Source organism: Taeniopygia guttata, chromosome 5 (assembly GCF_048771995.1).
Source record: "Taeniopygia guttata chromosome 5, bTaeGut7.mat, whole genome shotgun sequence".
Lineage (NCBI taxonomy): Eukaryota > Metazoa > Chordata > Aves > Passeriformes > Estrildidae > Taeniopygia > Taeniopygia guttata.
In genome coordinates, this window is record NC_133030.1 from 44,788,628 (window position 1) to 44,815,003 (window position 26,376).

The 26,376-nt window shown below is 33.4% G+C and overlaps 1 protein-coding gene across 8 annotated transcripts in view; it reads right to left on the bottom strand.

Annotated features, from left to right (window-relative positions):
• The window catches only part of CEP128 (centrosomal protein 128), a 96,385-nt gene that overhangs the window by 46,950 nt on the left and 23,059 nt on the right, over window positions 1-26,376 (bottom strand). For 6 of the 8 annotated variants that reach the window (XM_030274777.4, XM_072930306.1, XM_072930305.1 and 3 more), the window contains exons 11-19: window positions 25,067-25,141; window positions 23,723-23,855; window positions 21,964-22,124; window positions 17,037-17,387; window positions 13,198-13,848; window positions 9,261-9,425; window positions 6,216-6,392; window positions 4,610-4,669; window positions 2,744-2,936 (exon numbers count right to left, since the gene is read on the bottom strand). In XM_030274777.4, coding sequence (XP_030130637.4) covers window positions 2,744-2,936; window positions 4,610-4,669; window positions 6,216-6,392; window positions 9,261-9,425; window positions 13,198-13,848; window positions 17,037-17,387; window positions 21,964-22,124; window positions 23,723-23,855; window positions 25,067-25,141 — 1,966 coding nt within the window. Of the gene's footprint in view, window positions 1-1,514; window positions 2,565-2,743; window positions 2,937-4,609; window positions 4,670-6,198; window positions 6,393-9,260; window positions 9,426-13,197; window positions 13,849-17,036; window positions 17,388-21,963; window positions 22,125-23,722; window positions 23,856-25,066; window positions 25,142-26,376 lie in introns of those variants that run through there. The other 2 variants (XM_072930309.1, XM_072930310.1) reach the window with 2 other exon arrangements.

Consider the following 26,376-nt stretch of genomic DNA (forward strand, 5'->3'; position numbering starts at 1 on the left):
AAAATCATTCCAAAATGAAACATGGAATCCAAATGGGATACTGAAATATCCCGTTCTGTAGCATGCTAGATAAATACCTTGCTAAGTAGTGAACTGCATCCAAAGTACCAATCTGCAAACCTGAAATCAGATGTCACATCCTCTTCAGTTCTTCTGTATTTATGAATATTGCTAGACTTCTGAATTTCTAAACTCTCCATCATGACCCTCTTATGAAGCATGGAAGACAAACATAGCTGATCTAGAAGCATCACCAGATAACTATGAAACTTCTGCTACTCTGTAAACAATCCTGAAACTCTGCGCTTCACAACTGTATTTTACTTCATTCTCTATTCTCTCATGGATGAAGCTCTATGTTAGCTTACTTGTATTTGTCAGGTTTATACCACAGGGACAGCCAGTTCACAGCACCACAGGTACCACTGTGATAATGTTTACACTTCTACAGAGATGCATGAGGAGGTTTCAAAAGCCTACAATATCCTAGGTACGTACAAATACTTTGGTAAAGGGGAAAGACAAAAAAATACATAGTTAAAAGTTTTAGTAGAACCTATTTAAGCTAATAAAACTTCCTTAAACATGTTCATCGACAAAGCAATTTAAATATTTATGCCACCTACTTTTGATATGCCCACCATAAATCTCTATTTTTATTCTTTCTCCTCAAAAAACCCCATGAGTAAGCTACCTTATCAGATCCACAGAAAGTAAATTAACAAGTAAATTTGTTAAGAATACAATTTCTCTGTCTCATTTTCATAAGTTTTGATTTATGTGAACTTAAATTTACAGAGAATTTTCAGACTATATCAGGTACTCAAATAGCTTGTGTCAGCGGGGACAGTCATCTACACAGATGGATATTCATTGTTATTCACAGAATCTGATAAAAAGCTCCATCTAAAATCTACATCATTCCAGCAGAAAATATTTTCATCCATTTGATCAAATTTGACTAAATACCCATTTTATTTAGCAATACCTTAAAGGATACTATAGCATTAAAAAAAAAAAATTTAAAAAAGTAGGGCTTTTTTATCAATTAAATACATTCTGCCTTCATTTGCTTTATTCCTGCACCTAGAATTTGCCCATAATTTCATTACTGGGTGCCTTAGTATTGTGTCAATACTTCCATTTTTTATGTTTAAGTTAGAAAAGCCAACCAGCATTCTGTATCCTTAATTTAAATTTTTTATCATTTTGATGGATTGCCTTCTCTTTTTGGCTTAACACTCTTTTATGCTTTTAGCTGTGTTTTCTTTTTTCCCCTCTGGGAAAGTAGCTTTTCTAATTCTCATGTTCAAGTCATTCATCCATTAAACTACTTATATATTTACATTCTTGTATTACTAGCATCATAATGAAGACTGGGCTTTTCACTTAGTATGTAAAAGTATTTGTTCAAGATATAAAAACAGTCAGACTTTGTCTTGCACCCTGTTTTTAATAAAAAACCCTTTTTAAACATTTAGATGTATCCCTTGGTGAATGAAAGTACTCAAAACTCAGATTAACAAATATACATTTTATTACCTCTCTACCTTCTACAACTTATAAAAATAACTGATTTGGTATCATGAAAGTCGTAATTTTCAAATTAAAAAGAAAAATCTAAGTTGACATGACTGTAAAACAAACCAATTAAATTCACATGGAGATTGTAAATCCATTATTCTTGCATACATTGTCACATGCATTGTCATTACATGCACATGTCAAAAAAGATAGAAATAAAGTCAAAAAAACCCCAAGTGACGTACAGTATCACTGCTCACCACCAAACAATGTCCAGCCCCTTCTCCGGGTGTGATTGGCTCCCTCCAAACAACTCTCCTGTGTTTGTGCACTGGGAATAATATTCTAATACATGGAATATCCCTTTGTCAGTTCCCCTGGCCTGGCCATTCTCTCTTGCAGCTACTTGAGGACCATCTCACCATTAGAGCATGGAAAACTGAAAAGTCCTTGACTTAGGGTTTAACAACTAAATCATGAGTGTGTTTTCAACATTACTATCCATATTAAATCCAAAACACAGCATGTTTCAGCTACTGCGAAGAGAATTAACTTTGCTCTTGCCAAAACTAAGCAGTTTTGGGTTTTGCTGCAATTCACAAAACATTTTCAGTAAGTCAACTACTAGGAGCTGTAAATACACTTAGTAAAATTTACTCTTATCTGAATCAAAATCAATCAGCACAAAGTGACAATGAACAAAATAATTTAAGAGAATATTTATTCCACCCAGTTGTATCAGTATGGAGTCCTGAATAAAGGCTGGAACAAGATTTCTGAAGAAAATCTAAAAGGTGACACCTTTCTCCCAGAACAGAGGGAACAGAATACAATGAAAAATTATACCATGACACAGTGAGCTGTGCAATAGCAGTCTATCTCAGACTGCCTCAGACTCTTGTATAATCCCTTTTTGCCCAGGTTGTGCAACGTCCCAGATGATACAGCTGGGAAATAATTTCTATATCCACTGTGCATGATGTAAACTCATGTGTTACTCAGCCACTGCGTTGGTTTGAAACGTGTCTGATTGCATTTGCCTTTTTTGTCAGCAAGGGAAATCAAAAAACCACAAACAAAACATTATTGTTGGTTAGCACTAACCCATTGCAGTTTGAAATAACTAGTTGATAAAATTAATGTGCCATAGAAATTACAATTAATAGAATTTTTTAATTCTTTATCCCTTTTATTAACAAAAATGGAATCAGTAACGTACCTCTTTTTTCTCTGTGAACTTCTTCCAAAAGTTTTTCTTGGCTTTTTATCTGTTTAAAGAGAGACTGATGTTCAGTCTCCTTTATCTGTGTCAAGTGCTTGAGCTGTTCTCGGCTCTGCAGCAAGTAGCATCGCAGCTTTTTTTCCTTACTTTCTCTTTCCTTTACCTCCTCACACAGCCACTGAAGCTTAGTCTACATTTAAAACAAAAAGTACATAAAAAGTAAAGAATTCTAATAAAAATAAGAGGGCATAAATGTTCACTGACCAAAGTATCTTTGAAGCCACAGATTATTCATTTGTAACTATCTGAAAAATAATAATAGAGGGCATTCAGATATATTAAGAGAACGTAAGTTGATTTTCAAGAGACCAAAAAGACATATTTTGGTTGACAATTGTATGTGAAATGTGATTTTCGCTAATATTATTTTATTTATTTAAAATCAGAAGCATAAATTTGCTAGGGTATATATGGAAATTCACATTGAATTAGTTCAAACATAGACACCAAGAGATAGGCCTTCCTTTCAGAATACCTTTTTCCTCTCTATTTTATGTTGGCAGAATTTAAAAATATTTCCCCTTTCTAAAACAGTAACATCAATCCTTTCTAGTCAGCAAAAGTCAATATTTAAGGGTCACTCAGAGGAGAAAAAGATGTCATTGATAAGGTTGTGATCAATTTAGTAAATCTAGAAATGATTAAATGGAATACGATATGGATGCTTTCACACAGTCTATTTAAAAACAAAGAAAATAAAAGTGGCATTTTAAGCAGTTATTCATTCTAAACTTCCCTCTAGCAGCTAAACAAACTTAGGTTTGCAACATATTATTAGGTGCTCTTTGAAAGTTCTTTTTAATATGTCAGTGTCACTTTTTCAAATGAAGAAAATACTTCCTCCATAACGTTTCTCCTTTGATTCCAATCTTATCTCTTTTATCTATAGTGGAAGTATTTCTTGGTCTACAAGTCTTACACTAGACCACACACCATGAATAATTTTCTCTTATATGCAATCATTTGCAATTTTTTTTCCTTAAGTCAGTTCTCCTGTGGCTTTGACCCTTCTACATGAAGAAAAACCACCAGTTGTCTTCCACAGTTTGAGATCTATTTTGATCATGAGAAATTTATTTATTTTAAAAGATGCTGAATAAGAAGCGTGTTCTATGTGTGAGCTGAGGGAACTGGAGGAAAGCTGCAAAATGACAGGCAAGATTTATGAGTTACAGTCATCACCTTGAAGACGTTCTCAAGCAAGTGTGCCCCCACATTATAGGATTTGAAAGCTTCAACGGGGAAAGAAAAAATCATTTATTTGCCAAGAATCCGATCTAATATATTTTAGATAGAATAAATATCAGCCTTATTTAAAGTAATATCTAGCCTTATGATAATGTTGTAAGAGAAATTTAACCTGCTGACAACATTCTTATGCTTTACTTTTCTAAAAAACTTGAACCAAATCTAAAGGCTATCACTGCTTTTACTTCAATGCCTTTTTTTCTGTGAAAATAATATTGCTATTTATTTTGGTATAGTGATGGTTATTTCTTGTTGATAGAAGCATTTGGAAAATTATTCTAGCAGTTGAAATAACATTCTGGAAATATCAGAATAACTGCCAAAGGAATGGTTTTGTATTTTTCCTTTTACCCTTGAAGTGCCATTTCAAATGGACGTTCAACTAAATCAGATCCATTTATTCACAGACTCGCCTTCTCACTCAACTAGGGCTGAAAAGGACCTGAAGGATCATCTAGTTCTAACCCCCTGACATGAGCAGGGACATCTCCCACTACACCATAAAATGCTGAATATTATCTTACTCAGTAAAACTTCAGGAGGTTTGACTATTACCTTTGTTTCTGCTAACCAGCGATGAGGATCGTTCAGTACTGTTGGTGTAAGGGATATTGCCTATGAAAAAGTGGGTGACAAAGAAACAGACATAAAATGGGCATTAGGCATAGGAGGAAGAAAGTCTTTCTGCTTACTGGAAATTAATCAGAGAAATAAATTTCTTATCAAGGAAGATTAAGCCTAGTGCTTGACTTCTGTCAATACAAATATTTACCCATCAAATTCCTCCTACTTACTCAAGTTGCAGTGGCAACTTCTTGAAGTAAAGGGTGAAACTTTTTAGAAACCTTAACAATACCTGAAGTACTGGGCATAGGAACAATATCATAAAGGAAGATTCTTACCTTTAAAAAAAAAAATTATACCAGGAACACAAAACTAACTTTTTTTTCACATTAACTGTCTAGTCAAAAATTCGCATTCAGAATTGGTTTAAGTTGGCCAATGATAAAAAACCAAGGAGAATTGTATAAACAGGGATCTGCAAAACCTTGTCCAGAAACCAAAACATCTCCACAAGGTGAGGAACAAGAAGGCATGGCTCAATGATCAAAAATCTGGCAACTACAGCAGATTATAAAAGTTAATTTAAGAAAAGACCTATCTGTAAGGATACAGAGAAGGAAGCTTGTTTGTCAAATACATTTTCTTAGAATTCTCATTTAGTTTTGTGCTGCAACACTCCAACTCCATGTGTAAGTGGAGAAATGGTGTCAATCATGGAAAAAAATCTATTTCAAAAGCAACCCAGCCCAGTCAAATGACCAGGAGCTACAAAGTATTCTTTGTTTAAACAGCAAGACAAAAAAAAAAAAAAAAAAAAAGGTGTACTCTGGGTTGTAGCTAAGGCTAAAAAGCCACTAGGTCAAGCACTTGTAAGTGTGGCGACAAGCTGAGTCACACAGTCCATTCTCTTTATTCTCAGAAATGGACAATGTTGATTTAAGAGAATCAGTCTTCTAGAATCATATGGAGGGCGAAGAGTGGTTTCTGTACCTGGCAAGCAAATGAGAATGATCAGAAGAAAAGCTACAGGGAAATGGGTTGCGGGAGAAGTAGTAAAATAGCAGAAAAAAAAGTTACAGCAAGCTACCAGTTTCCTGAAAATTTGAGTCTGAGTTTTCTGAATACAAGGACCTGCTCCTCAAAAGAGGAGGTTATAAACTCTTTTCATTTTCAGTATTCAGTTCTCTACATAAAAAACAAAGCACCCAAGTGATTTTTTAACAAAAAAATTGTTCCATTTTCTCCCAGTTTTAAAAGCATTTTAGGTCCTTCTTAGGGATCTCCCAATTCTAGGAACATGGCCTAAGAAAACCTATCTCAAAATTTTGGCTAATAAAAGGTCCTTTCACACAAGCAAAAGGAGAACTAGTCCTCAAAAAATGAAAAAAAAAAAGGAAGCAGACTCAATTAATGCATGGACAGTCCTTCATAGTATCCCATTGTAATACACAGCAATGTCCCTCTGTACCAGCTAAATAGCCATAATTCTATTAGAATGATTATCTATGCAACGGTGAAAACAATGCATACAAGTTCCACTACAAAAGTTCATCAAGAAAAGAACAAAACCTGCAGCATACTTAAAACTTAGAATTACTTTGAATTTCTCCATGGAGTCTCGAGAAAGGATTTCACAAGCAGCATCAATTTCACTTCCTATCATGGAGAGAATGGATTGCTGTTCCATTTCTAATTGACGCAGCTGATCTTTAAACTGCAGTCTGGCCTCACTCATCTTTCTCAAATGATCTTCTTCATTGCTGATCTGTTTTTCCTGAAGTGAAAGAGGAAAAACAAACAAAAAAAAATTGCATTAATAATATAGGTCATCAGCCATGTATCATTCAATCTTATAATCAGACCATACTCAGTCATGCTAAGTTCAACTCCTTGCCATGGAAAAATAATACCTGCTAATAGCACTTGTAAGTTCCTCCCTTAGTTCTCCTTATTATCCAGTAAATCAGTTATAAAGAAACTGCTACCAAATCCAAATTCAACAATCATAAAGCCTATTTTCAAAGTCAAAAATAGGTGTTCTATTACAAATCTCCTCATTAGTAGAAAAAGAGCCAGTGTAAATACTCCCATTATTATCTTTTGCCCTGAATCTGTTCTAAGCATCTAATCTCTATCGTCAGAAAAGAGACTCCAGAAGGAAAATTTTATTGGCGGTCAGTGTGCCCTCAAAGGAAAACTACTCAAAGAATATCTCACAGGAGAATGAGTGGCACTGAAGAAAGTATTTTATGTTATCAGCTAATGTCAGAAAGTTAATTAAATATGTTACATATGTTTTTAAAATTCAGATTCTCTTCTTTTATGTTTATGATAGAACCACCATAAAACCAAACAAAACTGCTGCTAGGTTACACAAAATATTGAATTATGCATCATAAATAATATAGAAAAACCTATACTGTGAGAATTAATGAAATTGAAACACACGTCTGCTGCTGAGAACAGGAGGATGTAATGCAGCAAAGGGCAAACACTTTAACAGGCAAATTCCAATGTGTGCAAGTTGCACCAAGAACAGTAAGAACAGCAAGGATTTCAAAAATTTATTAATTGTGGACCTCCAAAATGACAAGGTATAATTGTTTGAAGTCTATTTGCTGGAAATCTTCATACACTGCTCTTATGAGACACCAGTGCGAAGCTAAGTAATGTCTAATAACCAAGTTCCATGAATGGGATGTATATGGAATCATAGAATCATTTATGTTGGAAAATAACTCAGTTATCATAGAGCCCATCTAAAAAACATGCTGCCAAGTCCACGACTAAACCATATCCCTGAACATCACATGTAGATATCTTTTGAGTCACCACCTCCAGGGGTGGTGACTCAACCACTTCCCCAAGCAGCCTGTTCCAATGCATGAATAAATTTTTCCTAACATCCAATCTAAATCTCCCCAGACACAGCTTAAGGCTATTTGATCTTGTCCTATCACTTGCTAATTGGGAGACAAGACCAACATTCACCTTGCTACCTCCTTTCTGGAGGTTCTATTTATAGGTGTTTATTTCTACTAGCAAAACAGGTGTTTTTAATGTAGGTGGCCAACAGGTGAAACATCAATACTTGATAAGCAGTCTGATTTTTTCACTTAATACAAAAATACTTGGGAAAGAAGCTATTTCAAACTGAAGAAATGGTAAGATTTTTTTAAGAGAGACAGGTTCCAGTATTTCTGTACTATAAAGATGGGAGTTGAAATATGGGAGTTGAAATAACAGTTTTGACCTAGACTAGTATTCTGAAAGCAGTAAGATTGCACTGTGTATATTTCCAGTATCTATATTGTCTCACTATTCACTGAATGCAGTCTATCACATGTTAAAGTTCATTCTCACAGACCATGACTAAAACAGAACACATAACTTTATTTTTTTGTTTCATATCTTCTTGATTTTCTGAATGTGCCAACATTCCTTATCATTCTACATCCAGAGCCTACAGGAGAAAAGAAGTCATAATGACTCGGAAGTGCACAGAAGGGAAAAGAAAGAAACCAACCATTTTACCATTATGCTCTGTTCCTTCAACTTTCATGAAAAAAAAAAAAAAACCAATCTAAGCTAGCTGCAATACCTATGCCCCTTTGAATTAGTATTTGCATTAAGAACAGAATATTAAAAGTGTAAAAAGCATGGAAAAAGAAAGTACTCTGTAACAAAATAAGCTTCGGCTGTGTTGCCACAATTGTATGCTAGTACGAGATTTATCAAGAGGTAGTATTATTTCCCCCATCCTAACATCCCTTTCGACAATCCACAAAACCAAAATAGCAAATATTCTCTTAAGTTAACCATTAATGCAAGCTAATAGAAGTCTCCATTTGCCTTTACCTTCAAAAGTTGAGATCACAGGATTGCATGCTTAAAACCTTCTCTAATCTTTTTCAATTTAGACACAAAAGATGATTTTGATGTAAAAAGAATGTCTTCCCAATATTAGGTAAGGTTGGAGCTAATACACAACAGACTACAGAAGCCCATGCACATTCCTATAAACACATTTTCTTAATATGTATTACACAACTAAAATGCCAACATAGAAAAAACACATTTTTGAATTTTCATTTCAAGTACTTTTTACTAGTCTGACAAGTTGAGCTTTTAAACCACTTCCTGATAGTTTAGCAAGCTAAAGAAATGCCAGATTTAACATTTTTCTAACTCTGTACTATAAAACTCCAAAACACCAAAAATCCTCCACCTCAACATTAGTGAGAATTTCTTTTACTATGCTTACATTGCATGTCTACTTCAAATTATTCATAGCTCCACTACATCTTGAAGAAATATATGAAGAAAACTAGAAGTCGCTGAGTGGCTGATTAAACATTTGTTAGTTACCTATATTAGAGATCAGGCAAGCAACAGGATTTGTATTTATAGTCCTAAATAATATTAGCAAATCTCTGGAGGGATATCATTCATAATCCAGCCAAAGCCTTTTTGTCTTCTTTCATTCATAAAGAAACCATGTACTGTGGCATGACTGGGTGCATTCTTTAATACATTCATGCTGGGTTTTTTTTTAGGTTTACCATCTATTCCTATAATCCATCATTTATTTAGGTATTTATCAGCAGAGAAACAAATCATGGTTAAAATCAGTTAATTTTACCTTTTTCTCCAGTTCTTGTTTTACAAACTCACATTTCCGTTTTAATTTTATTTTTTCTTCCTCATTTTGGATTAATTCTTCTTTCAATTTATCACTCTCAACTTTTATTTTTTCCAGTTGTCGACCCTGAGCCTTGGTTATGTTTTTCTCTTCTAAAAGTTCCATCTGATAGTAAAGGGAAAAAAGAATACAAAGTCACTGTATGGGTTATTTTAAAAAACAACTAAACTCTAAAGTTTTATATCAGTGGAACACTTTTGCCAAATGATAAATTTAAAAAATTAAGTTTTACTAAGTGCAATTAGTTATCTGAACATGGAAAACATGCATCACAGCACCACACAATGTTTTAAAGCAGAAAACAGAAGTCTCAGGCCCTTCATTTCAGCTCTGCTACACTCATCAGCTTACATCATCCTGAGAAGCCTAGTATTTATGCAGCTTTTCCATTACTAAAATAATTTGGAAGCAGTAAGTCTAAAACACATTTAATTTCAGGAACCAATGCTAAATTTATATCTTCAAGGAAACAAAAGCAAAGATTTAGTATTTTTAAGTTTTAGATTTGTGTGGGTTTAGTGCTCTTACTTTGTACGATCAATGCTACTGATGAAACTTTGCAGAGAAAAATGAAGAAAACATGTAAGGATCTAGAAAGCACCAAAGCATATGTAAATAATGTATATTTGTTTCCAGTGGAAAAAAAATAATTTACTGAAAATTAAAGATTTGAGAAATACTCTACAATATCTAGAAAACTTTAAAAAAATGCAACAAAGAAGCAAATTAACACACACATTCCTCAAAACCAGTTTCTTATTAGATGAAGTGTGGGATGCAGTTAAACACAAAAATAAACTTGTGAAGTAAATTTTTTTCTGAGGAAAAGCAAAAATTCTGTATCCCAACAAAACTATATATATAACTTCTATGAGGTAAGGAAAGAAGTTTTATTAATTAATTTTGACACTATATCTAGACACTAATTTAGACACTGAACGGATTACAAAAACTCTTCCTAAGGACAATTTGAGAAAAATCTTTGGCATCTACAGTCTACAAAGACTAAAGATCATAAAGACAAGCCTGCAATGCCCAAAACATTTTATGTGAATATACTTATAGAAATCAACTTTTCAGTTCCTACTAAAGGTAATTGCATTATAATATCTACGCAGATGGTGACAATCCAAGAAAAAACACCTATATTACCTTTGAGATACAGAAGAGAAAGTTAATACTTATTAATTTCCAGTATGGACAAGGTAGATATTATTTTAATTTATCTTTATTGAATCCACTTTCAGCACTTAATAATCTTCAGGAAAAATGGATGGCACAATTGGAAAATGTATATAAAACAATTTAAAAATAAATATACACATATATACAATTTAATATGTACATATACTTATCTCTATATAAGTTTAGATTAAAGATTAATACTTCAAAGACTTCCATACTGTCAGGCAGCAGGAAATTTTGTATGTCATCATTCTAAAAAAACAAGCATGTTTTTAAAGTAAATGAGGGTATGTATTAAAATTAGGCAACAGATCCAGAGTTTCTGAGCACAAAGCCAAATGGGGATCACTAAGCAAACCACTTAAATTCCTATGCCTACTGTATCAATCCTTTTAAATAACAAATAAGACATTATAGAGGCATCAGCTGGGAATCATTTAGGATGTTCTAGCAGAAACCAAATTAAAAGTTTAAGCATCAGAGGCTCAGTAATGAAACAGTAAGATCCTTCTTAACACTGGTAGCTCAAAAAACTCTATGTTCTTCTCCAGTTCTCTTGCATCATACAATATTCTTATGGTACCCTCCCTACTACCCCAAAAAATCCTTAACTTCTTAATAATTTTTCAATCCAGTGCTGCACTACAGACAACCAGGCAAAAGTGGGGCAGAAAGTACCATACAGAGGAGGCAAGCAAGGAAAGAACACTAAAATCAAAAGTCACTTCTTTTTACAATCTATGCAAAAGTTACTTCTCTAAACACAGGAGTCTCTACCCTTGATTTCCTGGAAGTAACTTATAAATGCATCCTCTTTTAAGTTTAAGGCTTTGGATTCTACAAATATATTAAATTTCCCTTCAGCCCTCAAGTTTCTCTCAACCAAGCTTTATTTTTAAAGTTTTAACTATCTTTGGACAAAATATGTATATGCCTTTCCAAAAACAGTTACAAAGGTTGGACATAGCTGAGGCATAAATAAGGTCAATTATTACTGTGACAGTAAAAGACAGCTGGTTGCTAGACACAAAATCTTAGCAGCTTAAAAAAAAAAAAGGTTAAAAAACCCCAACTTTTTTTCTGTTGGATTTCCCTAAACACTACTCTAACACCAAAAATACCTTAAAAAAAAAAGAAAAAAAAAAAGACAAAATGTATGTTAAGTTTACCTTACACTGGAAGAAAAGTATGTCCATAAAACTGAAATCCAAATGCAATGTAATGATGAGTTCAGACAAAAAGTAACCAAAACACCTGCAGGATGACATGTTCTCATCAGATCTTCCTAGAGATGCATGTGATTTTCTATTTTGTTTCACTTACATTCTCTCAATCAAGAGAATCTAGTGCATTCTCATTTTGTATACTTCTAAAAACTTTGTCTACCCTAATATCTTAGAAAATCCATCTCCCTCAAACCTTCTGCTTTTAAAAAATATATGCTGATTTAGGATTCTGGGGAAATCAAGGAATTGTAAATTAAATATGAAAGTGATTTTTTTTTAATATTCTCTTTGGTTCAACAATCAGTAAAAATAAAAGGTCCTAACTGTAGGATTTGCTGTTTCATAGAAAAACACAGTCACGATGAACTTATTTTTTCTTATTAGAATCCAGAATATACTTTCCTTCTTTCCACTTAATATCAAATGTACACTGTTAATTTCAATGTCATTTCCAAAGAAAAACCACTTTTGGACAGACCACTTAAATAATGATATACACACTAAAAATTAAGTCTCCAATGTTAAGTACTACTGTCAAAATATTTGATTTTAATGATCCTTCTACTAGCAACCACCTAGGGTTTTTTTAATTGCTATCTTCACTTAAAAGTTTCTATGTTAGCAACTGCTTAAGAATTATTATCAAGTCAAGAATGATACATTACATAATTAAATACTAGTCCCAATGCAGATCCCTGAGAGACACCACTCATCATTGCTGTACATCAGGACTTCATCTGGACTCTGAGCCATTGATCACAATGCTCTGAATGTGACCATTCAGCCAATTTATTATCTATCTAACATTCCACCCATCAAATCCATCTCTCTCCAATTTAGAGAGAAAGATGTTGTGGGCCACTGTGTCAAACACTTTACAGAAGGCCAGATAAATGACATCTGTAGCCCTTTCCTTGTCCCCTGATGTAGTCAGTCCATCAGAGAAGGCCACTGGGTTGGTCAGACAGGACTTGCCCTTGGTGATGCTGTGCTGGCCATGCCAAATCACCTCCCTGTCCTCCTGTGGCTTAATGTAGCTTCTAAAAGGTTTGTTCCATGATCTTCCCAGGAAGAGAGAAGGCTGACAGGTCAGTAGCTCCCACAGACCTCCTTTCTATCCTTTTAAAAGATGGTGTCCTGGGTTGACTGTATGGTACAATGCTTCCCCCTTGCCAGTGACCTGGGACTTCACCTGCCTGCCATATTAAAACATTACAGCATCATACATTTCCTTCTATTTTGATCATATCTATTTTACCATTTTTAAACTAAGATTTTGATCTAAAATTGGTGCTATAACACTTTTACCCTGAAATTTAAACATTTACAATGGCCTGCAATAACATGTGCGTTAAGCGCTTTAAAGCCCATGCTTTATTACCTTCATCATTCAATGGCAGGGGCTTTGTGTGGGGTGTGTGGGAGAAGGGGGGAAGTCTGACACCGGAATTCTTCACAATAAGTACCTTTAGCATTCTAATCTGAGCCTCTGCATTATCTTTTTCTTGTTTAAGGAGTTTCGTGAGTTCTTGAACAGTTTGTTCATGTTTGATTTTCACATTTTGTAACTCTGATCTAAGATCTGCCAACTCCTGTTGGTGAGTTTCTCTTTCCATCTTCAGCTGCCTGTTAGCTGAAATCATCTCTTCATGACTAGATTCCTGCTGTTTCTGGAGGTCTGAGAGGCTCTTAAGTAATTCCTTTTTGGCTTTCTCTTCTTCTGCAATTCTGTTTGTTAGTTCCACACGTATGGCACTTAAATTTTTTACATCTACTTGCATTTCTAGGAGTCGTTCTTGGTCTTTTTTATGAAACAAGTTAATAGATGCAAGTTCTGTCTTCAAGTGTTCCTTCTCAGCTTCCATTTGATTTTGTAGAAAGACTTGTTTTTTCAACTCATTCTCCAATTTTTTTGCAGTACCTTGAACTTCTTTCATCTCTTCTTCAAGAGATACCTGGTGTGACTCCATTTCATTCAGTTTTACCTCTTTACAGTGGAGGAGTTCTTCCTGCTGGGCTCTCTTTGTAAGCACATCATTTAGCTCTTTCCGCAGGTTTTCTATTTGGTTTATGGCTGAGAGAAGCTGACCTTTGAGATCATCTTTTTCTTTAAGGGCCTAGAAAAGAGAAAAATAATCCGTTCTAATCTAAAGTAATTAAATACAATTGTTGGAAGGATGTCTTAGATATCAGGAATGTCTATGGAACAATTAACATATGTATGTGATAATATAAAATTTCTGCTTGATACAAATACAGTTCAAACGTACTCTGTTTCTTTAAATTTACACACTTTAGATCATGTGCAATCTCAAACTTGGACTTGTCCTTAAATTACGCCTTCTAAATAGGGATAGTTCTGATTCATTCTTTGCTTCTCATACTCTCTCTTTGCAGACTGAGAAGCGTTTCTTTATTTGTTCCTCCAGAAAAAAAATATGGAGAAAAAAGAGGTAATAGAGTAATGCAGCAGCATATGGGGATGATTACTGGACATATACAGCATACCTACAGTCTATTCCATATGCTGACTTATTTTGTTTATTTTCCAAAATAGTACATAGAAAGTATACCAACTTTAACTTATTTTTGAAATTAAGTCCAGTAGATGAATTAGCAGTAGTTAAAACCCCGGTTCATTTATGCATCAAAACCAAGAAATAACTACATAATCTCCCAAATAAAAATCAATCAAATGTAATAAAAATTACACTGTTTTGCTAGGATCTTCAGGGATTGGGTGTTTTTTGCAACATTGATATATTTAATGTTAAAATTAGCACAGAATCACAGAGTGTGTAAGCTTGAAAGGACCGCAGTGGGTCATCAGGTCCAACCTCTCTGCTCAAGCAGACTTATCCTAGAACACAGGCACAGGATTGCATCCAGATGGTTCTTGGATATCTTCAGTGAAGGAAAGTATGCAGCCCATTTGGTCAATCTGTTCCAATGTATCAGATTCTTAAACTGACTTAATAAATTTTATACTAAATTTTACTAAGCATTTTCACCAATTCTACAAGCAACAGATACTTCTTACGGATATAGCAAAATTACTTGAAACATTCCAGAACAAAAAGGCAATTAGGGTTAAAAGTGTGCAGTTAAAAATAAAACAATTTGCAATTACATCAAGAATAAGCAACACAAAGCAAAATATAAATATAATAAATTGAGAATACGGACTGATGAATATCATAGGTTTTTCCAGGAAAAAACACCTACCAAACAAAAAGACCCTCTTAAACCTATCTTATAATTCTACTGGAAGGATATGGCTTAAAAAACCCAAAAACAAAACAAAAACAAAACTCAGTAAAATTTCAAATTACAACCCAAGTTACAACAACAAGTTACTTGCTTTAAGTATGTTTTCTACACTACATACTTTAAAGAACATATGTTTCAAAATATGTCAGAAACTCCACTGTCAAACAATATTAAGGACAACCACATGGGCAAAACTTCAAACAAATTATCCCAATAACTCCAAAAGAATGAAAACTAAACAATCTTTCTATAGCATATGTGTTGTCCGCCAATATTTCAAAAATCTCTAAATTGTAAGCTATGATGGCAACCCAATTTTGAAAATTTTCCATCAATCCTTTGAAGTCTTCTAACAGAAATCAAAGACAACAAACTGCTATTTCTTCCATTATTGTTTTCACAGATTTTTGTCTCAGATGTTAATTGTCTGTATTTCAAAGCTAGTTAAATTATGGTCATCTAGTTACCTTAAGTTTATACTAAATGCTGCATCTGGATTGATTATATCCCCATAAGTAAACTGTTTCTAACTTTGTATCAAGAACATTAAACATTGTTTCTTTTTTTCTCCTTCAGAATGACACACAGTTTATTTGATCTTCCATATCTTAAAGAAACTTTCTTCAGCAGTGACAATTACTTGTTGGTAGGATGGTCACCACTTTAAAAGTAAGAACAAATACTGACAGCATTTCTTAAATGGAGCTTAAGCCAAACTTTAACCTCTGCATTTAGCATGTGAATATACTTGCCACATAAAAAGAGGTAAAATCCATATCAAGGAATCTTACATAACAAAGAAATTTTCAATGTGGACACTGTTATCAAGTACCTCTACAAAGACCAGCCTATGTGTTTACATGAACAGTGATTCCAGAACCTTTTTGGGAGCTGCTGCTTCTAATTCACAATTTGTCTCTATTTTTGCTTCTTATTTGTCCATTTTATAGTCACCCATGATTTTGAAATGATTTAGGTTTTCTTCCTTTCCTTACAACCTCCATTTTCTTAGGCAAGAGTGACCAACTTCTTAAATGTTTGAGAATCTTACTTTCCCAGACAAGCATTAAGGCTAACAAATACGAGATTACTATAGAATGAATGGTTGGAGCATGAATAGAGGAAATAATAATAAAAAGTAAGGCATATGATAGGCAATAGGAGAGAAATAGGAACAATAGGAATCATGGTTTAGATTTGCTAGAGTTTATTCATTTCAATTCAGTAACAGCCCCATTGTGACTTCTCCCGTGTTTTGACCATGCTTGTATCGATGTAGCAATCTCAGAACAGATCATTGGACCAGAAACAACACAGGATTAATAGACATCCCATACTGCATTCCATTTAGCCCTTGAAAACCTCAATCTTTGAGCAAGACAAAGCACAGGATGGAGCCATTTCAAGCCCATAACAATCAGTAATTTAAATTGAATGGATGTCATGAGAAAATACGTGAAAAGAGGATATAGCACTGTAAAACAAAAGCCATGCAATATGATGGACTGCACCAGCATAGCATGTAAGTTAAGATAAAAGCTCACAGCATACAGTTAAGCACTATATCAGCCACTATAGAAACAAGCAACTTTTGACCCAACTGGAAAATACAAACCCACAGACTCATTGCCAACCAAATGGTGGTTTCTACCATTATTCCGATACAGGATGATAAACATTAGCATTGATGTGAGTGCTTGTCTTTAAAACAGTGTCAGCAGCTGAAAAAATAAATCAATTCTTCCAAGTCAAAAACCAAAAAAAACCTGTGTTTTCCTGAGAAACTGTAGAGGAGGAAAAAGAAAGGAATAAGTGGTCTGCCATACTGAAGAAAGACAAACAAAAAACCCAGAAATGTTACACAATCAATTTTCAAATTGATTTTTCAAAGAAAAAGTTCTGAAAATTATACAGCAGAGGTCCAGAACTTAAAGCAGAAAGCAGTTTAAGTCACAGTTTGCATAAATAAACTCCTTCTCTTCATTTTTAAAAGAAAGGGAAAGGGTACCAAAAAAACCCAATCAACCAATCTTACCTGTTTATTCTTGTCCATCAATTCGCTTATAGTTTGATTTTGCTTTTCTACCTCACGATCCAGTTTCTTACACTTCAACTTCCATTGGCGGATGGTTTCCTGGGCTCTCACCTTCAAATCTTCTCTTTTTTTCTCAATCTCCATCCTGAGCGCCTCTGAATGCTTGAATTCAGTGAGATACCGTTCTGCTTCCTTGGTACTCTCTTCAACCTGTTGAGCCAACTCAGCAGACTGGAGTTCAGCTTGTCTACGTCCACTCTCACAAGTCTTGTAGCAATTCTGTATCTCCTTTAGCTGGTCCAACATTTTTTCCTGCTGCTTCTCCCTGTTTTCCAGGTCAGATGTTAACACCTGGAATCATCATAGCAAAACACAAATATTCTCTAAAGATATGCAGTATGAAACTTTATCAAAGAACATATAGCAACATTCAATAAAATTTTTATTAAATATCAACAGCATAAAAGATCTTCTTGACTATTAAGGAAAGTCCTGTTAGCCCAGAGAATCTCTCCCTCTGCAATGGTAAAGAATTCCAACACAAGGCAAAATACATACTACTCAATTCTTTCTGCATTTGTTCCTACTCTGGTTGCTCTTGTTATTTTTCTGTATTGTAAGTTTGATATCAATCATAGACCATATATTATACACTACACAAATAAGAAATAAACCAAATTGTAAGCTACATGGAGATTAATGTAAACAGATGAGAAGAAAAGGAGAACTGGAAAGGACAAAACAGCATTCACCACAACAACTGGAATTCATAGTTTATGAGCTAGTTGTTACCCAGTTTTATGCTGGGTGCCTTTATGAAAACAGTGTGCTAAATAAAGATATATATGATAGCACTGAATACAATGAGAATACAGCAGCTTGGTAAATGCTTCTAGAACAATGTGCAAAGACATTTGAAAACATAGGAGGCGTATATAAGCCTTTCAAAAATGAATTAAATTGAAAACACACCTTTTAAAAATAAAAGATGCTGCATTTCTCAAATCATATTTCTCTGAACAGTTTCATAAGAAGCTCAGGAATAACAGTGCCCATACACCTTCTAGAAGTACACGCTCAGAAATCAGTTTTTAAAGGTACACTAAGAAAATTGTATTTTAGTGAGATCATCACACAGAAATTCACATTAGTGTACTGCATTTTGAGCCTATTTAGACTGCTTTTATACCATTCAGCCTTTTCATTAATGAAAGATAAATTTGATAGACTTGATCTACAGCCAGTCAAACATATTACCAAGCCTCAGGGGATTGAAATACCTTAAAGGGGATTATATTTCAGAATTACTAAAAAAACCTGCGCCTGTAGCCTGAAATAAACAGACCGCAATTCAGAATGGACAAGGGAAAAGGATTTTATCTATGAAAGAACAGTCAACTTTACAGATGGATACAGAGCAACTATTTAGACAAAGGTACTTCCACAAGGTAGGGGGAAGGAGGGAGACTTGGGTTTGTTAGTAAGGGCTCTCTCCTTGTCAGTTTGCTAGTTGGGGGGTTTTGTTCCTTCCAAACCAGGCCAACACCTCCTGGGAGGCAGTAAATTGTACCAATCTCTTCAGGATAGTATTTGCTGTGCTAAAAAAGATAACCAAAATAAGCTCATAAGTTACAACTAGAAAAATTTTTATCAAAACAAGCTTAATTTCCAATAACAACAGATTACAATACTTGTTTAAAGACAAATTGAGTATAGCACAAGTATATTTAAATTGAGTATAGCACAAGTTAAAAATAGCCTCATAAAACACAATCAGATATTAAATTTACCGTTCCACAGATTTTCTAAAATGGGTCATCATGTGATTACACATGCTATTACCACTTCCTATTTCATGTCATTCTGGAACACCATAGAGGATGCCAGACTAAATTGATGTAGTACTCAGTGCTGCACCATTAAAAAATAGTTATTTATATATCATTTCCCCAGAGTACACACTTCATTAATGAAACTACTGCTCCCACAAACTTTTTAATGAAATACAAGTCTAATCTTAAATACAGAAAATAATGTTCAATTAACTATAAACATGCCTCTTATTGTGTAGAAGCAAATCAACCTCTAATTTATTGATTTACAGTATAATAAAAAAGATGAACATTTGTTTTAGATATTTACCTTGAAGCGTAACTAATTTATCAACACAAACTATTTGCATGAGAAGGAAAATTGGATTTTGACATGGATGTACCATTATAAAGTGACTTTTAATGCTTTATTTTTACAATATGTGTAAATAAGCTAAACCTTAGCAAACAGTTTGCACTTTGCTTAAAAGAGTTAAGCCAGCACAGACCCAATACTTGAAATCAGGTGGAAAAGAGCATCATAACAAGTCAACATTTCATGAAGCCAACCCTGTAAAGCAAGAGGATAGAGAAAGTATCTCCACACTCTGTTTCTATATCAAAACCAGAGTCCCAAATGTACTGATCTGTAGTTTTGAATTCCTAGTTATGTACGATAAATGTGTATCTCTGTGTTAACATGGGTGCAGTTGTCAAAATTCTTTCTGACCTATAAAGGCTTGCACTACTGGCATTTAATTGGCTAATAGCTTTATTTGTAGAAGAAAAAGTAAAAGTAAATTTCAGTGAGAATATGAAAATATTTATAAGACTGAAATACTTATATTACTGAAGAATTCTAATATTAATAAAAACCCAATATTTTTCCCTCAGAAAAACTGAAATATTTTAATAAACCGACTGCTGTACTGGACAATACTATAAGAATGCTACCATCAAATTCAACTGAAGAGTAATTAGTAAATCAAACAAGTCCTAGGCACAAGAGCCTAAAAACACTTATGGAGAAAGTAGGGTATTGCATCTTTATAATTTGTGGACTTTGTTTATTTCTTAGTCATAATACTTAAATCTTAATAGTTTGCCATAACAGCCCCATATCTATTTGGCTTCATGCAGAAAAATGTATTTAAGATAGCTGTATACATTTGGAAGATCTCAACCATACCCTCATGGAAACTAGCGCAGCTGAAATAAATATTAAATTTTAAAACTAATTTAAGATTGAACACACTTCTAAGTATCAGCTTAAGAATATGTTTTAACCCTTTTCATCCCCTCCATTTTACATCACACTGTGATTTTATGGCAACTGTTGGAGGCTAAATGTACAACACACACAACTCAAATTGTTGCAAACAATGACATTTGAATAAATCAAAAGAAATTTCTAACATCACATGTACATCAGAGGCAAGTTAGATTCTCCCCACTAAACAAAGATAAATCACACCCAAGTCAAACATGACTGGTCACTTCCAACTGGGAATCAGACTATCTGATAGGAGCAGCTGTTAGAACAGGCTTGACAAAATGCTTTGTTAGTACACAAGTTTAGAAATTCACATCCTTGCATTCCTTGATGTCTCGCTAAAAGAAAAACATACTAGCTATTTTCCTGTTACTGCCCCTGTTGGAGAAAGGCAGTGGGAAGCAGATAAGAAGTACAAAGTATTTTCCATTGAAAAAATGAGGGAAGTCAAAGATTTCTAACTCAGAGAAATGACAATGACCCCAACTGAGCACTATTGCATGAGTATTTTCAGGGCAGGAAATTAGTATTATAAAATCATTCTGACCCTTAAGAAAGCATGTTCTACAAGCAGAAGTTTAAAGTAATTGGTTTTATGCGGGTTCTTACCCCATTAATTCCTGTCACCAAAACAATTAGTTTCTCAGTCACAACAAAACAAAAACCCAGAATGTTATCAGTTAGTCATATGTTTCATTGACTAGCTAGAATAAAAATGCTGATGGACACCAGGAAATTAGTTTTGTTCATCTTACCCTCTACAAAAACACTTTAGGTCCTTTTAAACCTATTTAATGACTGAATTTCATAAAGCATGTAGGAACTTATTTTGAGAACACCATTTTTTTTCCAGATGTAATTTGATGTATTAGTTTGATTTAAATCAGCAGAGAAGTTGACAAGGTAAAGGAGCAACAGAAGTAAACTGAAAAAAAAAAATTCTTACATTTGAATTTTCAAAGTGATGCAATATCATTTCATAGATAAGTACCTTCATTAGGAAAATAAATACAAAATCTCTTACAGACTGTCAAAATACAAGCAGAACAAAAAGTGAAGTCCTTGACTACTGAAATAATACTCATGGTTTTGCAAACAAACTCTTTTCTCCTGACAGTCATGGAAGACAATTGTTACTGTTCAGGCATTCTACTACCAATGGCAAATCTAGACAAGAACAAGAAATACAGAAATTTCCCAACTTAAATAAGAATGCTACTGCCTACTTAGATCTCATTTTATGATCAAAGTCTTCTAACTAAAATTCCAGTACAAAAGGCTGCTCTTATCCTTCTCAGAGAATCACATTAAACATTATGATATGCTTACCATAAAGACTACTATTACTTATGATTATATAACTATATTGCATTTAATTACTAAAAAAAAGGAAAATTGTGACCTACTTTTGTTACTCTACTACACTCTCTCAGAGAACAAGGTATCTTTACTTTTAAAGTTGAACTTCAGTTCTGAGGAATGATGGAATGGGGAATAAGAGATTAAGTACTACCTTATAAAAGCAGTTCCAAAAACCATTATTAACAGTAAGTGCTGATAAAAGCAGATCAACTTTTCTTTGCACATGGGAAGGAGAAGTAATCCAAACCATGAAATCATGGGCAATAGCAAATACCTTTTTTGGTACTACATGGGAGAGAAAAAAATTGGCAAACTGAAATCACTTTTCAAAGTGATTGGCACAATAAATAATGAGCATGACAGTTACTCTTAATTTTTAAAGGTTATGCCCTAATCTGATATATCACCTAATGTTGAACAGATAGGAAATTATTTAAAAAACAAAACGCCACCAAGCAAAAAGCAGCAAAACCCAACTTACCTGTATGTGCATTACCAACTGTGCTTTCTCCTTGTCCTTACGCTCCATACATCTCTTCAGTTCTTCTACCTCTGACATTACAGCATTGTGACTCAGCTTTGCTTTAAGTTCCAAAATATGTTTCTCTAGATCTTGCTTCTCTCTCTCATATCTTTCAACTACTGTAAAACAGTAAGAACAGAGCAACACATTCAGTAGAAATACCAACTCATGGTAACTTAATTTTATCTAATTTAGTTTCTGGCAATTGCTTCTCCACTCGAGACTATTCTACAACTACTGATTTTTACCAAAATATCTGTGGAAAATGGTATACCTGTAACATAAGCGAATAACATTTTACAGAATAAAACAGTACAGAATAAAACTGAATAAAATAAAATAGGATGGAAGAAACAGTGGGGAAGTTCTGGTGTAAATTAAATTTGGCCATCAGCTTCAAGGCCAAGGTTATATCTCACCAGAGTAATACCTCCCAATTTTAAAGTCACATTATCTGTAAATTTTGTCTGAATCCTGAAACTACAACCAAAGGTTTTCATAAGAATAAGCTATAAATTCTCTCAATCAGAAATTCAGATGTCTTTACGCATAAATAACTTCTAGAGGCAAAAGAAAAAAAATCTCTACTTGTCTTCTTCCTGTATATCTTTGAAGAAACAGAAATAATACAGCAAGGTGAAACATAACAGCAAAAATTATATAATGTATGCATGTATTTTAATAGTTACAGTACATTTTTATTTTCTTCATATTTTTACAACTGTTTTGATTTATAAGATCAATAGGAAAGTAAAAATATGCTTTTATTAATATGAAAGGCATATTATTTCAAATAAACTAACTTTTAAGCAGATACATTAACATGATAGGAGAAAAACTATTGAAATTATCATTTTGCATCACACTTCTGAATCTAAGCCCATTTCCAGTGCTCTGTATGAGGTTTGTAAAATACGGAGTCAGAGTCCTATTTTAAAAACAAAGATAATTCAGAAGCTGAAGTACAAAAATACGAAAATATGTCATTAGCCAAAACAATTAAACATTCCCATTGACGCTGGACTCTAGAATAGAGTCACTATTTCTCTATTACCTTGAGTAATACATTGCTATGGTAATAAGGAGAAAGACTTTCTCTAATGCCTATTCAAATAGGGATGATTATGTTTGACAAGTTCAAATACGGATAGATAATTAGCAATTAGTTGAAGACCTTGCTAAAGCAGTAATTTAATATGCAGTTATATCTTGAAATTGTTTAAAGTATTTGTCTTCTAAATAAAACTATTCCAACTCTGTGCAAATAGAAGCCCTGACTGCATCATATAGAACAATTTTCTTAACGACTTAGGAACATGTTGCTTATAAATTCTACCAGAAAGTCATCAGCCTTATTAACTATCTAATCAATGACTCTTGTTATGATTTTCAAGATGGCAGAATTCAAACTGCAAATGGACTGAAATGCAAGTTTTCTGGAAATTATTACTTAAAAATAATACATGTTTTTCTTCTGTAAAAACACTATTCAGTTTGCTAAAATTTTAACCATGCAAATCAAAATATTTTATCATAAATTAACTGTCATTGCTATTTGTCTGTTAATATTCAGGTGTCAATACGTATTAACTTAAATTTGAGGAATTGGCTGGTCTTGTCAAAACAATAGAAGAATTAGCCTGCAGCTCTAAGATAAAATTAGTGTCCATGCCTACTAACTAGCTTGCCAGTCTCCAGTGCAAAATATTAGTTGTACCTGCTCTAATTCTCCTGTCATCATCTTGTACATCCTGATAGCTCTGGCGATGCATAGCAGCATATGAAATTTGATGTTGCAATTCTACACGGTCTTCTTCTGCTCTCAAAAGCTGAGAACGAAGATCCTCAACCTAAAATATATGCACAAGCATCAAAAGTTTAATGAAAAACAGAACAAAAACCCTAAGTACCATACTTCTATTAAACACTAAAAAAAATACTACACACAGAAAAATATTTATAAATACATCTTGAGAGTACTGCAGATGGTAAACAAAAAGACAAACTAGTTCCTAATTAAAGGCCACAAAGTGATTATTCAAAATTAAAGGAAACCTTTTAATTTCTGTTGACCACAGATGAGCAACAATTTCTCTAGACGAAACAAAATTCTACCATATTATATGTTGCAATTGTCTTTTCACATAGCTAGTGAAAACATCTATACAAATTCAATAAACAGTATGTTTTATTTAAATTGTGCTCCTTAAAAATACAATGTATTTATTCATAAGAAACACAGGAGCTCTTCACATTTTTCCTATCATATATAGTATAGCACTTAGAAATATGACAACATGTAGGAAAATAGAGAAAATCATGTTAAAGCTGAATTGAAGAAAAATACCTCCAATTTATATTACCCTATATTCCATTTGCAATGATTTAAATTCAATACAGTAACATAGCTAACTCAAACTTTTGGTAGATACACAAGTCAAATAACTAATGCTAAAAGATGAGAATGCCAATTGCCCCCTCCCTATTACTTCAGTTTTTTTATCGAGCCCTTCAAAAGAAAGATATTTAGGAGAAAGGACTTATTTCTAAAGCTATAACCCAAATTCCTACAAATTTTAAATTTAATCATAAATGCATCAATAGCTATTGTTTAAAGCACACTTTAGATACTTTTTCAGGTATTTCTTTATCTACTTTTATGGCATTTTACAATGTAGCAAATACTTCTAGGTAATTTATTTATCTGATTTCACCAGTTATAGCACATGCTTTGCAGAACAATGATTACTAATATAGGAGTAGTTCTAAAGCATATTATGAAAGTATATTTCACATAATGTGTTTATGGACTGAAAACATACCATTACTATCACTACTATAATTAATACATATGAACATATACACATAAAAGTTTGGAAAGCAGAAAAAGTATAACGAGCTCAGTCCACAAATTACACACATTTACACCTGTCTTCCTATACCTCATTTCTTCCTTCATAAAACAATGTTATCAGAAGATGAGATAAGAATATTAAACAAAAAGAATCAGACACAACCTAATATGAAAACCTTAGGATTTTTACCACACTAAAGTAGTTACCTGATGCAAAAGAGCTTCTCTACTGCCTTCAGATTCACTCAACTTTTTCCGGGACTGCTCCAATTCCTGCTCAAGCTTTCATTTCAGAGGATGATGAAGAAAGAAAAGCAATGTAGGCATCATAATATAAAAGTGTGTTTTAACATTTAATTTTGACACAAATTCATCCATATAAGCATCTATCTAAAATGCGGTATAATATACATAGTATTTTTATTTGTCCAAAATTTTAAGCAAACCTTCACCTGTACTAAATCCCTGCAATATTTATTTAAATTACATAAAGAGTATTTTATTTATAGTCTATAATTTTTGTACAATATTCTATATCACATAAAGATACAAAATAATTTATATCGTCCAAAACAAAATCACAAACGCAAATTTTTACTAGGCTAAAAGTGAAAAAAAAATGGAAGGTAAGTTTTAACCAAGTTTCAAAAACATTGTCCCTAGATTTGAAACAGACTTTCAAACTCAAAATTAATAATGACTTAATATTTTAAGTCACCTTTGGTAAACAGGTTATTCCTAGAAGTGTTAAAGATGACACGCATTGGCAGAACTGTAATTGGTAAAATCTGTGGGGTTTCTGTGTTGTACAAGATGATGTATTTGAATTATTCTGAAAATGAGATGACTAAAAAATTGATGTGCCCTGAATTTCATAAAACTGAAATTTTGCCTAAAAACATAAAATTCAAAATGCATAATCAGAAATAGTCATCAAACCAATGACCATTTAAAGAAAAAAAAATGAAAGCAAAAGCACCAAAGTATTTTTTGACTTCTTCCACAAATAGTTCAAAGATACACTGGGAAATAAATAGAGGTTTTGACAGCAGAAATTGTTATTGTTGAGATAGCAATCTCAAGGAGGATGTTGAAAGCCTGGCAAATGGGCAAAGTAAACAGGACCAACATTAAGGGAATGAAGAGAACAACATAATGTAAAACACCACATAAAACACTACACTACATAAAGGCTTAGCATAAAGGGGGTACACCGTTGAAAGATGCTAAACTTGATGCAAGTGGGAAAGAAAACTAGGCAAAGTGTAATACAGCCCTAACATCTTGCTAGAATAAAAAATACAAAAATGTTGTTTTCTATGAAAAGAAAGAGTGAAATAGGGCAAGAGTTCAGTAAGAGTACTTAACTATGGTGCAAAATAACCAGCATACGTTAGCTGCAGGGATGAAGAAAAGCTGCTTTCATATGCTGCAAATAAGCAACAGCAGACTACATACAAATTCAGAGACAAAATAGAGAAAGATATCAAGTATAATGCCCAAGTTATAAATCTGGC